Consider the following 17790-nt stretch of genomic DNA (forward strand, 5'->3'; position numbering starts at 1 on the left):
AGAAAAACTGTCAAAGAATTGCAAACAATGAAAACCTTGTCATAAAAGACAAATGAGACAAATGACAAATGAGGGAAAATAGTCACAATGAATAAAGTCGATTACATAAAGAAAGCCAAGAAAGAACTATACAATGTTAGATGCTACCAAAGGATAGCTAATAATCCCTTGAAAGAAATTGAACTAATGTGGAAAAATCTTAGTATAAATTGGCAACAACAAGGCTCTAAGTGAGCCGTATCCATTAATGGCAACAATCTATTTCTTGTACAATATTCATAAGAAATATCTTACTTGCCCATGCCTAAGACAGATCATAAACTGAATTGGATCAGTTACAGAAAAAAATCTCTGAATACAGACTCGTTTCTGAATCCTCTAGCCCAGAGTTTAGCCTCTTACACCAAGGACACGAAAAATGTAAAACAACAAATTGAATCAATAATGTGGCAGGAACACTACAGATTGGTAACAATGGACTTGACATCATAATACACTTTGTATAGAGCGTGAAATGGGTATAGCTGCAACAGAATATTTTTGGTATAGCTGCACCAGAATATTTTTTAAAATCCAGATCACTGTCCTTTTTTGAACAGAACAAAATGATTGTTGAAATGTTAGAATATGCCTCAATGAATAACATCTTTGTTTTGACAATCAAATATACTGGTAAACACAAGGAATAGCAATAGTAGCAAAATTTGCACCATAATATGCAAACCTATTTATGTTTTTTTTTTTTGTTGGAACATGCATGAGCTCAAAATCTTTCACTGCAATTTGACACAATTGTCTTTTGGGGTCGATATATTGACTACATCCTATTGATTTGGAATGGAGACAAAAACTCTTTTAGAATACACACAATATCCGAACCATAACAATTTAAACATAAAATTGACCATGGAAGAAAGCACTGTCAAATACATTTTCTAGATTTGGAAATGTACGTTCGAGACAAGGACATTCATACTACTCTATTCATCAAACCGCAGGCAACAGTAACCTCCATGCCTCCAGTACTCACCCAATGAATACAATACAAAATATCCCCTACAGAAAAGGTTTTCACATCAAAAGGAATTGTAGTGAAGAAACAGAATTCAAAAAGCATGTGGGTCACAGTAACAACAAATTTAAAGAAAGAGGCTATGAAATTGCGACACTTAACACAGCTAAATCAAAAGCACTTAAGAAGGACAGAGCCGAGTTACTAGTGGACAAAGAGCAGACATCAAGAAAAAATCAGAAGAAAGAAAAATCAGATTAGTAACATACAACTCTGACCATTACAAAATATGAAAAATATTAAACAAACATTGGAAAAATCTTCAACTAGATTATACTTTATCAAGACATTTAGACAAACCGTGGATGACATTTAGGAAAGCGGCATCCATCAAAACAATCATCAGTCCTAGTTGCAGGAAACCAACTCAGTCAAAATCATCAGGAACAACTGAATCAATCTGGAGAATTCCTGAAACTTCAGGAAATCACAAATTTGTAGGGTGCAAAGTATGTTCTCAAATATTGGATAACCTAAAGGAAATACAATTACCAAATGGCATGATCAAAGCAATTTCAGACTTTATAAATTGCAACACACAATTTGTGGTCTACAGAATCAAAGGTCATTGCAAAAAAATGAATATTGGGAGCACCATTAGGAAATTGAAAATTAGAATAATGGAACACATAAGAACGATAAATAATCGAGACTTAAGATATCCATTTGCTATTCATCATAACTCAGAACACAGAAATCAGAAATTCAAGCATTTAAAATCTGTAGGTCTCGCAACCACTACGGAAACCCTGAAAGGAGGAAATAGAATTCAAAGATTGAGGCAGCTGGAATCCAAATGGATAACTTTAATGGAGAGTTGTCACAGCGGTCCCAATCAGGACAATGAATATTGGTCATTCCTTTAGACTTAAATACAAAACAGAGCAAACAATTGCCTTTGAGAAAAGAAATATCCATATCAACTATAACTATCCTTCTACCAATATTTCTCCATTCACAAATTTCATTCCAAACCATTTATTCCTAAAATCCATTCCAAATATCTCCTCCTAATGTACACCACAAAAATAAACTTTTAGTACATGCATTTGATCCCATAGAATGTACAATTACTTTATTGTACCAATACAGGACGCCAAACATCAGTCCAAACTGTACTAAGCATTAGCAGATGGATTAATACCGTGTACACAAAACAACAAAATAAAAAAGCAAAAAAATAGGCGCACAGCTAAAGTCACATCAAAATCCCAACAAAATTCGAGCAGTGCGATAGCCATGAACGTCTTGACGTCATCACATGATAAACGAACGCTGTGACGTCAGATACCTAGACGCTTGCACGTATAAAGCAGGGGCCATTTTATAGTCTGCCGCTCGCGGCCGATCGAGTAAGGACAAACATCCTTCTGCATCCGGTTCTCTTAAGGCCTTATCTAGGACTTATTAGCATTCACCTTAAAACTTTCTTTGTCTTAAATTTGTCACTCCAACTCTTACCAACTGTTGAAAAGTCCTACACTAACATTGAGTAACACAATGGCTCAAAAAAGCCATTTCAGACAAATTTTCTTTTCTAATCCCACCACCTGTTTTTCTGTACTCTAGAAATTGGAGGAACTTCAAAATAGTGCCAGCACATAAAGGAACAGAGTAGACTGGTGACTCAACGCTATTACCTGCATATATAAATATATAGCAGGGTAAGTTTCATTACTAGTTTTCTACAATTGTAAAGCGTATTCCCTCTTTGAAAGAGACACACCTTTTCAAAAGTTTATGTAACCAATAAGATACCTTACGAATCAAAGCCACAATAATTTTAGATGAAATTACCTTCTTTTCTTTTGTTTTTTAAATTCTTTTTCAGATGTGCTAAAATAAAATTTAAATATAAAACAAGGAAACAAGTAATTTGAATTTAAAACAATTTTATCTTTTTGACAACAATGGTTTGTTTGTTTGTTTGTTTATTTATTTATATAGCGCTCTTGACCCGGGGGTATATATGCGCTTTGAACATCAGGTTACAGGTAAAAGACAATAGTACAGTATTGATAGGGCATAGATAATAGTATTCAAACAATATACATAAAATTGGACATTCGGAGTGCATACATATGTGGTAGGACAGTTATTTGTTGGTTAACCAGGAAATGACCTTAGTTCTGAAGGGTTGGAAAGTAGGTGTAGATTTAATATCCAGTGGGATGGAATTCCAGAGTTGTGATGCCAAAGTTGGGAAGCTGGATCCTCCAGCTCTTTTGAGGGAGTATTTGGGAACTGTTAGTTGTAATGAGTTGGACGATCTGGTGGTTCTAGTGTTCTGTCTTAGTGTAAATTTGTTCGAGAGGTAGGGTGGGGCAAGATGATTGAGGGCTTTGTAAGTAAGGCATATGGTTTTCAAGTCAATTTTCTGTTGGATGGACAACCATTTGCAGGCAGTTCTGGTGGCGGAGATGTGTTCCCTTCTAGGAATATTGAGGGCGGCACGGAGTGCGTTATTTTGTAAAACTTGCAATTTATTGATTACTGTTTTGTTGGCACCTACATAGAGGCTATTACAGTAATCCAGTTTAGATTGAATGAGTGCTCTGGCTAGGATGAGACAGTTGCTAGGGGAGATCAGTGGTCTGCAGGCCCTGATTAGTTTACCGGTGTAGGCAGTGGCTGAGGCGGTCATGTTGATTTGTTTAGCTAGGTTGATGTTCGTGTCTAGGTAGAAACCGAGGGTTTTTACGCTCTTGGCAATGGGTATGGTGTTACCGTCAATAGTGAAGCTAGTGTAGCCGGGACAGAGTTTACTGATAGTGTTCGGTGAGCCGACAAGAAGCAATTCAGTCTTGTCATCATTCAGGCATAGGCCATGTGTGGCCATCCATGCCTGAATGATGGAAAAGACTTCATTGATCCATTTGGCGTCCTTGTTGTAGTTGCCTGATAGGGTGAGGAGTATCTGGGTGTCATCTGCGTAGTTAGTATAGGTGACACCCAGATTGTCCAGCTTGTCGAATAATGGTCACTATCAATTTGATCTCCTGAAGAGCCACGCCTTAGTGGCGAAACACGTGTAGAGGTTTGAAAACAGAACTCAAATTTATGACAAAAAGTTTGAAAACTGAACTCAAAAGAGCTTTGAAAACGGAACTCAAAACAAGTTTTGGAAATGTGTGATAATAGAGAACATATGAGCTACAAAATGAAAAGTTTGAAAAAGGAACTTAAAATTAGTTTTGGAAATATATGGCTAACAAAACCTTGGAAACATGTTTTTGGAATATATGAGAAACAAAATGAAAGTTTGAAACCGTGATCTAATTCAATTGGTTTGTGCTAAATAATTTCTTAGGCGCATTAAATCTAAAGCATGTCAAATACATGTACATACACTTCTATGCAAGCAGCGAGGAGAAAAATGGCTCACCTTAGGCAAACAGGTTTTGAAGGACTGTTTGTCCAAACCTTTACTCCTCAGATATTCTTTCGATACAGTAGAATTCCATGTAAAGGCTATGCCATAGCGGCACTCCTACCAGAAGAGCAGCGGTAGACGAGACCGCTCTCGTAGAACCATGAACTGGAAGCTGCCTGCTAGCAAACTGATTGCAGAAAGAAATACGAGCATAGAGCCATCTGGAAATGTAAGCCTTAGAAAAGCCCCATCCAGTAGTAGCAGGCCCAAAGGCAACCTATGGCTATGACAATTTTAAAAAGTGTTGGTACGATGAGCATAGTACTTAAAAACCCTCATGACAACAAGGGAGTGGAGAAAGTGATCAGCAGGTGTCGTTTGAGAGTTCAAGAAAACAGGTTATGCCATGGGCTCACTGAGGTGAAAAGAGGACAGCACATTGGGCATAAAAGTAGGATTGTCTTTGTGAAAAATGAAGTACAGCAGTTCTGAGGAAAGCACCTGAATCTCACTTCCTATCCTGGCTGAGGCGAGAGTCACCAGAAATGCTGTTATCCATGACACAAACTTGAAACTGGCCTCATGTGTTGGCCCGTCAATCCAGATAGAACATGTTTAGAGGGTGAAAGCTTGGATGGAGAGGGCAAAAGCCCTTCATAAATTATTTCACTAGCTCACATGACCACTGGAAAGGTGCCACTGATGTTAGCTTAAAGGGCGAGATCGCAGCAAGTGGATTTTGATGGAACAAGCAAGGCCACTGGGGGCCAAGGAGAGCTCAATTTCTTGTTGTAGCAGTGTTAGGGAGATGTATCATCTGTATGCCTTATCTACTCTCCTAGTGAGACCCCCAGCACTTGTTGCTGGACTTCTGGACCCTTTTCTGAAATCCTGAATGAGCGCAGCCCTTTTCCACACATTCATTCTCAGGGGCTCAGTCTTTTGGAACTCTGTCCTCTGTGTTTTACCTGTCCTATGGAGTCTACTTTCCTCCATATCTCTTTAAGGCATCTGTATTTTACTATTGCAGCACGCAGCTCCTTATGGGAAGTGTTGCTGGGGACCCTTGGGGTCCTCGTTAGAGATTCTTTTCTTTATCCTAGAGTAACGACAGTTCTGAAAGGATAGAGAGATACTTCGCATCTCTCCTAAAACTTTACATTCTGAGAGATTGGCACACACCACCCTATGTGGGGTGCCAAGGGGATACTTAGTATCCCCCTTCTCTCTGCTCTGTGACTTTTTTGTTACATAGACAACCTCCTAGATATGGCTGGTGGCAGTGGACGTGGTTTACCAACTATTGTGTGATTTCTCTACCACAGGCTATGTCCATAGCCCCGGCAGTGCACAATATACGAACCCAAGTACTAACTTGGGGCTTCATGCTTTTTTCGAAATTTATAGCATGGTTGTTCTTTGTTAGCCCTTCTACCATTCTGGGAGGGGGAGGTCTGTGTGTGTGTGTTTTGACTTTGGCTGGAACCCTTGGGTGTCCCACCTAGGCCCCAGAGTGTCTGGGCAGGCAGGTAGTGGGGGAGGAGTTTTCCACCTCTCTGTTCTTTGTCTGCCAGAGTGCCGGAATGGGACTAGCTCCCACTGGGGGTCTGGCTGTCCTGATTGGACAGCCATATGCCCCTTTCTGTAAACTGCTGAGAGAGATTGCAGAGGAGTGTGTGCTGGAACTGTATATAAGGTGAGGCTCCTGGAGTGAAAAGCAAGTTGACCACTGGAAAATGAAGTAACCGAAGAAGAAGACGACCAGAGATGCCTGCAGACCCTTTGCAATGCTGTGAAGAGACCACTGCTGTCCTGACCCCGTTTTCTATGCGACAAAGGAACTCTAAAGTTTGGAAGATTACTTGCACTTGACTCTGGAGGAGCTCTCATTCGTGATAGGCACAACGTTCTCTGCTGAGGAAATCAGCCAAAGAGTAAGCCTGACAGGTGAAAGGGGGACAGAAACATTGCCTGGGCCAGAGCCCATTTCCACAGTGACTGCAACCCGGAGTAGAGGATCGTAGCCTTTTTTTGGATGTAGAACCAGGTGTCTGTTGTCCGTGAACACCCATACTACCTTCCCTTGCAGATGAGGCAAGAAAGAATTGAGGGTCCAGAACATCGCCCGAGCTCTAGAATATTGCTGTGGAGAGACTTTTCCTCTGTTGACCCGAGTACTCTGGCGTGAAGATCAGCATTGAGGGCTCTCCCGCCCCTCCAAAGATGCATCCTTCATCACAGAAACATCAATGTGTGGGACTGTGAAAGGAGCTGTGCTGGCAAAGTTGGCAATGTCCTCTCGCCAATGCAGTGTGTTGTGCAGGGGGACTGGTGAGGGAGAGTTTGTCATCGCAATTCCAGGAGACCTGATCCCAGTGGGCATCCAGGAATTCTTCCAGGGGGTCCATGTGCAGCGTGACACATGAGGGCATTATACCCAAAATAGACTAGAGCAGCAGATGGGGTGGCAGTGGAAGTTGTGGTGTCCGGGTGTGCCCTTATAAACAGCATCTATTGAGATGGCATCATAGGTGACGGCTCGTAATTAAGAGAGACGACCAAAGACGTTAGACAGGTTTCAGTGGCCCTTGTGTGCTGTAGGCTTTGTTTGGCGGATGGTGATTTGATCAGCCAGTCATCCAAATAAGGATAGACGTGTATCCCATACTTCCTGAGAAGTGCTGAGGTAACGCATTTTGTAAACATCCTAGGGGCGGACTTGAAGCCGAAAGAGAGGACCTTGAATTTAAAGTGGCATTCTGCTAACACGAAGCGCAGGAATTTGTGAAGACTCTGATGAATGGCAACATGGAAATAGCCATCCTCCATGTAAAGGGACAATAGAAAGTTCCCTTGGGAACCTGGCTGAGAATGTTTTGCAGCGTGACCATTGAAAATGGCAGAGAACAGTCATTTGTTGAGATATCAAGGATGGCTCTCAATTCACCAAGACATTTTGCGAACCAGGAAATAATGTGAGCAGATGCTCTACAAGCTATATATAGTTCCTTTGGACAGGCGCAGCATTACTTCTAGCTAAAGCACATGAAGATGTTTCAACTCTTTCTTGGAATTGGAAGTGGGTTGTTGTAGGCGGCCTTTGAACTAATTGGAGGGTTGGCCCTGGTTTACTATCGAAAGCACCCATTTGTTTGATGTTATTTGTTTCCATTAACGTTGGAAGGAAGGCCCTGCCACTGGAATGCTGAAATGCAATGAAACGCAAGGCAAGAGTCAAGCCTGATTGTTGCACTGGCATTTATGAGAAGAGCTCTGGTGCCTGTGTGCATTTCTCTAGTGTTGCAGTTCAGCTTTGTACTGATCGCCTGAGTCGCACAACCTCCCCCTTCATGACTGGGAGTGGGAGTCTCGGTCGGATCTTGAGAAGCAGTGTTGCTTCCAGCGAAACAACAGAAAAGACCTTTTTTACTGCAGAGTGCCTATGGATCGTGCCGTGTTTATGTCCATGTTAATGGCTTGTAGAGTAACATTGACTTTTCTGCCAAAAAAGGGCTTCCCCATCAAAGGGTTTATCAGTGACCTTCACCTGTGGGGCCTTCAGCTAACCTTGAGTCGTAGGACAGTGCTGTTGCCCCTATGGCGGAATCCCATATGGACAATATCAACATCTACAAAGATCGTATGGTCAGAGGTTGAGTTGCCCTCCCCAAGCAGCATACAACCTTCCTGGTTGTTCTTGTTAGGCCGGAACTCCAGGACGGGACCGATCTTGAACCAGTTCCTGGTCATATGTCACCAAGGTGGCGAGTGAGTCGGCAGCTTCAACCATGGCCGCTGTCACGGAAACTACTCTCCTGCAGAAAGCATCAAGCCACCCACCCCCGCTATCTGGAGTGACTGCACATGCGTGGGGTGTGCTAATCAACCAATAGAAAAAGATAGTAAGAATAAAAATATCCTCCTGCCCTTGGGAAAATGTGTTCCCCATAAGGAAAAGAAACTAAAAAGGGAAGCTTAAAATGCTCCCAGCAACACTGCACAGAGAGCGCTATGTGTTGCAAAAGTCAAGGACAGATGCCACAAAACCTGGAGGAAAGCAGGACTCCAAGAAAAAGGTATTAAAAGAAATAAAAAAGGATCCCAAATGAGTGTGGAAAAAGGTTCCCAAAAACTCAGAACTGACAAAAAATCCAGTAGTCCAGCAAAAAGTGCCAGAGGACTCGCATGTGAAGGGGATTTTCACATAAAAATGAAAATCTACCTAACACGGGCCTCAAAAAATGTGGTTGCCAAATTCTTAAAGAGTCAATATCTAAGGCCTCAGGATTTCAAGGGATTTATCCAGGTTTTTCCCATTATTATTATTATGGTATTTACTGAGCACAGACCTAGCTTTGAGAAGCAACAGAGAGCTTTACAGAAGTATACAACAATACAGATGCATAATGGAGCCCTTTTCAGAGGAAACAACAGAACAGACGTACAGCGGTGGGTAGAATACAGAGGGGCACAGAGGAGGGGTAAAGCTGTACAGGGTGCTGGGGAGGGTCTAGCAGGTCAGGTGGCGCGGGGGGCGACACAATGGCTCTGATTCATGAATCACTGTATTTTCTGCGATTCTTCAGGTCCTGGATTGAAACACTAAATATATGTAGATTTGCCTCATGAGGAATGGGTTCGAACTTCTGCAGAAAGAGAAAAAGATTTGCATGATTTTGATGCAGACAACCATATCTGCATCAAATGTACTGTATAGGGCAGGACAGCATCAGCAAATGAAAGAGGAATTGGTACCAACAGAAAGAATAAGAATATTCCCATACTTTGAATTCTGAGAATAGAAGAGGTGAGAGAACACCACCAACGCTGCAAACCCATCCAAGCATCATCACGCCAACCCGAGAAATATCTGCCTGTAAAACATTTTGGGTGGAAAAACAAACATTACCTTTGCCTCCCTGGTAGCACTTCTTGCACACCCGGACTGGGGCAGTACCCCAGCCTCTCTCTGGCACAGGCATGGTTTGATTGGAACACATGTGACAGAATCCTTCTCCGCAAGCACGGCAGTGATGTCTCCTCTCCTCCACATCAAATGCCCTCTTACATCCAAAGCACGCCTGAAAAGAGGAGCACAGATACATGAAGTCCTACTCGCAGGATCAGAAAACAAACACCCATATTTAAGCAAAAACATCCTTATTAAAACGTTATCTACTTTCATCTTCCAAAGCTAGCCTACAAAACTCATTTTCTTGAAAGAAACCCTACTACATGGAAAAGTGAGATGAGCACCACTGCAATTACTTTTCATATCCAAGGAGGTTGAAATCCAACCAGAAATATTGGATCTACATAAAGCCTCAAGGTTTTTACTGTGAAGTCGTAAACCTTGAACGTAAAACAATGATTTATTTTTATTTTAAATAAATAGCCCAACTGCTCCCACCCCCAAATTTATTTTTTCATCTGAATTTGTTGGTTTATCATTGAGGTGTTCTACCTTGCAGTAATTGTCTTCAATGGTTTGTAGTGATACCGACATTTTTAAGCGGTTAGCTATCCTGCTGAACAGTATGTCATGGGAAAGTAGGTTTGTCCTTTTCTCAATATTAATTTACTGTTAACTTTGATTAGTCACAACAGGAAGGGCAGCTTCCAGTGTGATATCCCTGTTTAATATGTGTAGCCAGGATGTAATGGAAGGTGATGTAGCCAGGTTTGATAAAAGGGAGGCCTGGCGGCTTGAGGCCATTTCAGCCTGCCAGTCCAGTGGGCAAGCTCCCGGCACCCAGGTCAACTGGCTAGATTCATTTATGAAAGGGTGCCATGGCATACTCTTATAAAAAAGTATGATTATTTTAGTATATCCTTTTATTGAGTTGGGCTATTGCGATGTACAGTACACTTTCCAGTGGGGCCGGAAGAACTCCTGCAACTGAGGGCATAGATTGTAAGTAGTTAGACTTCACAAAAAGAGCTGCAATGCAACAATAAAACTAACATAGCAGGTTTGCTTGAGCCAAATTGTAACATTAGGTATTTTATAGCAAAAGCAAACATTGTCGCATTTAAATTACCACAACAAGCCCGTCACATCTATCCTAACAAAGGGAAACTGTTTCCATTAGGGAAAAATATACAATTCATATTTGCCAACACCTGCATGATTCTGGTAAAAAAAAGAAACATTTAAAAAAATGTACTATTATAAAGATATGCAGACAAATAGCAAAGAGTCAAACAAAATTAATATCATTTAGTGAAGAACCCTTCAATTTGCATAATGGGGTGGTTTCAGTGGGGGAACAGCAATACAACATAAGTATGATATTAAGGGCTTCGCATTTAGGGCCACTGAGTAGAAGGTCTCGTTATAAATGGACGATATGCTGGTCCTGCTAGAAGACGCTATGGGGGAAGGGAACCTCATGCTATTAGAAGTGTTCGGAAATACCTCTAGTCATAAAATCAACTAGGGAAAGTCCCAGACTTCTCCCCCTCAAAGCCATTTTTAAGGGCACAAATAGCATATGGGGAACTGAAATGGTCCAGAGCTACCTTAATGAGCCTGGGAATTGAAGTCTCCTGAGATTTTAAGTCCATTCTTTTCAAAAGATATTATGGCTGTTCTGACTAAGGTTAAGTTAGAATTAAATGGGGAGGGCGGTAGCTTTCCCTTCTGAGGTAAGAATGGGTATCCACCCCAAAGGTCATGTGATTCTGGCTCTCCCATCACAACTACGTAAAAAAAAAAGGTATTGCTAAAATTGACAGATTATGGAGTAATTTCACTCAGTGGAGCATTGGTGCCAAAGAGCCAAAGAGGTGGAGATGGGAGGGTTTGACTATCCCTATTGGCTGAAATATCACTGGGCTATTTTATACACATTTATTATATTTTGCAAAAACATGGCACATGATAATCGGCTATATGAAAGAACTGCATTTTTTTTTTAAACAGTTAATTCTGGGCACAAGGAAAGATAAGAGGTTTATAAAACACAATGGTCCTCATTACGAGTCTGGCGGTAACCTGCTGGTGCTACCGGAGGGTTGCTCTGGACTCGCTACACCGAATTACATTACAAGTCCTGGTAGAGCAGGAAGTCAGGTGCCAGATTTTTTAAATGTCCATTCCTGTGGAGACCTATAGTCGTATAAGACTCCACGGGAATGGGGACACGGAAGCACCAGCATCGTTGCTAACGGTGTCAGTGCTTCTGTGACAACTCTACCTACTGGTCCGATGCGGCTTGCAGGCAGAGTTGTAGTTTACTGGTCCGGAAAGGGTGCCGGTAAGTTGCTCTCCAGACCAAAAAACTCTGAATGAGGGCCAATAGGAGATATATATATATATATAGGATACATTACACACCGTAATCGTATTTCTGATGCTTGTATCTGCTTAGATTCACATGCTGTGCATAGGCCGACATCTAGTGGAAGCTGCAGAGTATTACAGTTTGTTTTTCGAAACTCGAAAATGGGCGTCGACACAGGGCGTGCCAGTAATACTATCCCTAGTGTGACGTCCACTGTACCCAAGATCCCTCACGCATCTAGGATCCTCAGATTGTATTTTTTCTGACATGAGGTAGCATGAGGAGTAGCGTGAGTACAGATAATCCAAGCAGATAGACAGAAAGGTAAGACTACAAGCCATCATGTGCCTTCTCTCAGAGGGGAGGAAGGGTGGGTCGCATGTGAATCTAAGCAGATACAAGCATCAGAAATACGATTACGGTGAGTAATGTATCCCTTCTGAGGCTTGTGGAATCTGCTTAGATCACATGCTGTGCATAGATTAGCGAGCAGTACCTGAAGAAGGAGGTGGGATGTGAGAAGGGTCATGAGCAAATAAGTGTCTTAGAACCGCTTGTCCCACTTGTGTATCTGCCTTGGAATGGGTGTCAATGCAGTAATGCTGAGTAAAAGTGTGAATAGAGCTCCAAGTAGCTGCTTTGCAAATGGTGTCAAGGGGTACATTTGCAATGAAAGCCAGAGTGGCCCCAATGCCTCTAGTAGAGTGGGCTCTTGGCGTGAAAGGCAGAGTTCTTTCAGAAAGTGAGTAACACAGCTGGATACAGTTATTAATCCACTTCGAGATGGCACCTTTAGAGATGCGATCCCCCACTCTGCCTGTAGCTACGGAGACAAACAGTTGATCTGTTTTCCTTAGCGGTCTGGTTTTATTTACATAGTAGAGGACCACCCTACGCACATCTAGGGTGTGTAGTTTCACCTCAGCCGAGCTTTGCGGGTCCTGGAAGAAAGCTGGAAGCTCGATGGACTGGTTTACATGGAATTTAGATATAAATTTAGGTGAGAACCTAGGGTGTGTGCGTAAAACCAGTTTGTCTTTATGGACAGTAAAGAAGGGATCCTGCACTGACAGAGCCTGAATTTCACTGACCCTTCTTATAGAAGTAATAGCTACTAAGAAGGCCGTTTTACAAGTCAGGTGTTTGAGACTGCTTTTATGCATGGGTTCGAAAGGGGGGCCCATGAGCTTGGCTAGCACCACATTAAGGTCCCACCCTGGTGGTGGGTTTGAAATAGGAGGGTGAAGTCTCTTTACTCCTTGCATGAAGGCTTTAACTACTGGTACTTTCCACCACGAAACCTTGCTATGGGAAGTGGTGTAAGCCGACAGGGCTGCCAGGTGTACTTTCAGTGAGTTAAAAACCAAACCTGCATCCAGCAGGTGGAGCATGTATGTAACAATAGTGGAAGGAGTGCACTCTGGCACCAGATAACAAACCTCTTCCACTTGTCAAAGTAACAGTGCCTTGTATTTGGTTTCCTAGATTCCTTTAGGATGTCCATAAACCTCTGTGGCAAATTGAGATGTCCAAACTCTATGACTTCAGGAGCCATGCTGCCAGGTTCATTGAGTTGGGTTGCTGGTGCACTGTTTGACCTTGGTGCTGGGTCAATAGGTTGTAGCAGGCTGTAAGTTTGATGGGTTCGCACACCGCCATCCTGCGTAGGTGTGGGAACCACGGTTGTCTTGCCCACATGGGAGCAACTAGGACGAGCGTCATCGACTCTGTTCATCTTGTTCACCACTTTCCTGATGAGAGGAGTTGGTGGAAAAGCGTACGCAAACATCCCTGACCAGTTCATCCACAGGGCGTTCCCCTGGGAGTCTGGTTGGGGGAACCTGGATGCAAATCCTGGGCATTGTCTGTTTTCGCTTGTGGCGAATAAGTGTATAGTGGGGAAACCCCACTGAGAGAAGATATCTTCTACGACCTCTCTGTGTAGAACCCATTCGTGTTCCTCTGGGAGGGAGTCTCTGCTCCGCTAGGGAATTAAGCTCCCCTGGAACATGTTGTGATGACAGATAGATGTTCCGTCTGAGTGCCCATATCCAGATTTTCTGGGCAAGCTTGGACAGATTTGGCGAGCGAGTCCCTCCTTGCTTGTTCAGGTAGAACATGGCTGTTGTGCTGTCCGTCCGGATTTGCAGTGACAGGTTTAGTAGGTGGGGCTCGAACGCCTGAAGCGCTCTGAATACTGCCAGAAGCTCTAGCAGGTTGATGTGGTTCTTGGCCACTGAGTGAGACCAGAGACCCTGAGCTGTGTGGTGGAGATGGTGAGCTCCCCACCCCGTCAGACATGCATCTGTAGTGACTACTGCCTGTACTTCGGGATCGTAAAAGGGTTTCCCCTGTGCGAGATTCTCTCTTGTCCACCAGTGAAGGCTTTGTACCAGTGTTGGCGAAACGACCACTAGATCGTCCCACTGACCACTTGCCTGAGACCACTGTTTCGCCAACCATTCCTGCATGGGACGCATGCTGAGGCGCGCGTGGGGGACCAGGTAAATATATGATGCCATCATGCCCAGTAAACGCATTGCTTTGCGTACCGTTATTTGTTGACCGGACTGATAATGCGGAATTTGCAGTAGTATATTCAGAATTCTTTTTGAAGGAAAGGTCAACCCCTCTTGAGTATCTAGGATTGCTCCTAGGAATTGTTTGGAGGTGCTCGGCCCCAGGCTTGACTCTTTCTCCTTGATTGAGAAGCCTAACTCGTGGAGGAGGTCGATAGTCCTTTGAATGTTTATCCTGCAAATTCCTGGGGTTTCCCCCGTTATGAGCCAGTCGTCCAGATAAGGGTACACTAGGATTGCCTCCCTGCGTAGGTGTGCAGCCGCCACCGCCAGTACCTTGGTGAATACCCTTGGTGCCGAAGCTATCCCCAAGGGCAGTACCTTGAATTGGTAGTGTCGACTGTCCACCTTGAAGCGCAAATACTTTCTGTGCGCTGGGAACATGGAAATATGAAAATAAGCATCTTTCATATTCAAGGTTGCCATGTAATCCCCCTTTTTTAGGAGGGGGATTACCTCTTTTAGCGTGGTCATACGAAATTTTTGGGGCTTGACATACTTGTTGGCAGGCCGTAAGTCCAATACTGGGCGCATTGTCAAATCTTTCTTTGGCACAAGGAAGTAAGTTGAATAAATACCCTTGTTTACCTGGTGTCCCGGGATGAGTTCTATCGCGTCCTTTTCTAGCAGAATGGCGATCTCCTCGAGGAGAATCTTCTGATGTTCTAAAGAGTGAACTCTTTGTCGTGGAGGATGGTTCCGGGGACGCTGCAGTAGTTCTATACAATATCCTATGGATACTGTTGACAGCACCCATCTGTCTGATGTGATCCCTTCCCAAGCCTGGGTGAAGTTGGAAATGCGTCCCTCTACTGGGGTTGCGTGAGAAGGGACCCTGAACTGAGCGTCACTGCTTTGGTGGAGGCGTGCCGCCTCCCTTGTTGGGGCTGCCTCTGCCTTTACCACGACCTCTCCTATTACCCCTGCCATAACCCTGGGTAGACTGTTGGTTGTTCCACTGTGTACCCTGCCCCTGGGAATAGGTAGATCCGCTCTGGGAATTTTGGCCGCGTGGGGGACGAAAATTACTATTCCCTCTCTGATTAGGGGGTTTGTTGGTTAACTGGCCAAGGGACTCGAGTGTTTCGTATTCGTCCTTGGCATTCTTCAGTGCGTCTTCGACGGCCTTACCAAACAACAGATCGGTCTCCACCGGTTTGTCCAACAATGATGCCTGTGTTTCTGCCTTAAAACCAGACTGCCGTAACCATGCATGTCTTTTGATAACAGTGCCTTCCGCTATCAATCTGCCTGCGTTGTCCGCGGCGTCGAAGGTTGCTTTCAAAATGCAACCAGACACGGCTCTTCCCTCTGCGGAAATCCGAGCTAACTGGCCCTTTAAAGGTTCAGGAGCAGAGGCTATGAGTGCCGCGACTTCTTCCCACTGATGGCAGTTGTAGCTGGCCAACAGGGTGGTGGAGTTTGCAATCCTTGCTTGATAGGCGGACATTGAGGCTACTTTCCTGCCGAAACCGTATAGTTTTTTGCTCTCCTTGTCGGGAGGAGCTTCGGACAATGACAAGGGTGTTCCAGCCCTTTTACGAGTGTTGGTGACAACTAGGGCGTCTGGCTTCAGATATGATATGATATGATATGGTATTTGTAACGCGCCTATACACATGTGTTTCAAGATGACCTCTTATATTGAGAGGGTCAGACTGGGCCGCCCTGAAAAGTTTTTCAACCATGGGATTGACTGCTCTGGTGAGGTTCGGGTTCACCAGGGACGGATCTATTTCCGCTGAATGGACTTAAGGATAGGGATGGTCTCGGCAACAGGCCTCATTTCTCCCACTAACTCTTCTGTGAAGTCCCTTTCCTCCTGGACACCGTGGGTGTCAATGTGGAAATGTTCTGCTGCGCGTGCGAGAACCTTGTTTAGGAGTAGTTGGTTATCGACCGGGGAGTCGGTAACCGGGGCTTCGTTCTCTACCGGGGAATCTACTCTGTATGTTTCTAGGTCCTCCTCTTCCTCTTCCTGGTCCTCATCATCCCCATAGTAGCCCGTCCCGGTTTGCTCTTCTATCATACCAAATTCTTGGTCCTCACAAAAGGAAGCCTCTCCTTGATACAGTGAGTATGGTCTTGCGTAAGGTTGCACCTCGAAGGGTTCTGACCTCATCGGAGTTTCAAACCGGGGCTTCTTACTCGGGGGGGGATAGGATCGGTAGAGCCTGAGGGTGTCGCCCCCTGTGGATCATACGAGAGGAAATGTTCTGGATTTTTATCATAAAAATCTGCCAAAGAAGACATTCTTGACATAACCCTATCTATGTCTTCACTGGACCATTTTTTGGAACTGGGGATGACCATCTCAGCAAGTCTATGGGATTTTTCTTGAGTAGCTTTGCTGGTTTTAGACATATCAGCAGACCTGGTTTTGTCTGTCTGTTTAGGGGGAGAGGTGTGTTTCACAGGTGTGGAAGAGTGCAAAGGTTGTTTCTTCTGCTGTTTTCCCCCCTCCCCGTGAGTGGAAAAATGTTTTCCCTGTCCTTTAGTGGCTCCGGAGGTTTTCGACGCCTGGCGTCGAGGATCGGGGGTGGTGTCCCTATCGTTCGAGCGTGGGGCCTCGCTGGTTTTAACTGCGGGCTCCAACTCCTGGAGCGCGGCCTGGGGGTGGAAGTCGTCTTCGTCTCCCGACGATCGAACTTCTGTTAGCTAGGGAGCGAGGCACTCTTGGCAAGAGTGGATGATTGCCTGGAGTCATGCGGCGAATCGGACCGTTCTGTTTGTGCCTCTTTCCGAGAACTCAACGTCGTCGAGTCTCGGTTGGACTTAGTGTGTTTAGTGTGTGTAGTATGTGAAGCGCTTGTGTCGCCGGGGGTCTTCACCATAGCCGCCCTGCCGGACGACCTTCCGAGGTCGGGGACCTGCGCTCGGCTGTCTTTCGACGCCGTAATGCCCTCGCCGTCCGAAAGTACGGCGTCGCTGCCGTCGCTGAAGGCGCCCTCCGCTGCCATGGCCGCCTGCCTGGCGTGGTGGGCCCAACGCTTCGTCGAACGGTCCTTAAGTGTCTTAGGTTTAAACCTACTACACGCTCTGCAGTTCGCTTCGGGGTGATCCCTCGGCAAGCAGAGATTGCACATGGCGTGCCTGTCGACCCAAGGGTATTTGCGATTGCACTTGGGGCAGAATTGAAAAGGGGTACCCTCCATACGCACCTTGAGGCAGCGGGCTGTTAAGTGTAGGAATTGTATAAGGTGTACCTATATACCAAGAGTGTAGAGTATGTACCACCCCCCATTCTCCCTACTTGCAGGGCCGAGGCCAGAGGCCTTCCAAGGCCCGGGCCGAGGCCAGCGGCCTTCCGAGGCCCAAATCCGTCGTGCAGCAGCCGACGGTCGATTTCTTCTCCAGCGGACGTCGAGTGTCGAAGTTCGACGTTGGGGTGGGGAAGGATGACAATAGATTATAATTTTAAATTTTTAGCAAAAGTATGGCTAAGGCCAGGGGACTCCACAAAATGCTTCCGACCAGTAT

General features: G+C 44.6%; 1 protein-coding gene across 3 annotated transcripts in view; it reads right to left on the reverse strand.

The window, feature by feature from the left end:
- LOC138566803 (zinc finger FYVE domain-containing protein 1-like) overlaps positions 1 to 17790 on the reverse strand; it is a 730070-nt gene that overhangs the window by 18736 nt on the left and 693544 nt on the right. For all 3 annotated transcript variants that reach the window (XM_069644465.1, XM_069644464.1, XM_069644466.1), the window contains one exon: positions 9355 to 9526. In XM_069644465.1, coding sequence (XP_069500566.1) covers positions 9355 to 9526 — 172 coding nt within the window. The remainder of the gene's footprint in view (positions 1 to 9354; positions 9527 to 17790) is intronic.

The sequence above is a fragment of the Ambystoma mexicanum genome, chromosome 2p (genome assembly GCF_040938575.1).
Source record: "Ambystoma mexicanum isolate Mex_15411 chromosome 2p, UKY_AmexF1_1, whole genome shotgun sequence".
Lineage (NCBI taxonomy): Eukaryota > Metazoa > Chordata > Amphibia > Caudata > Ambystomatidae > Ambystoma > Ambystoma mexicanum.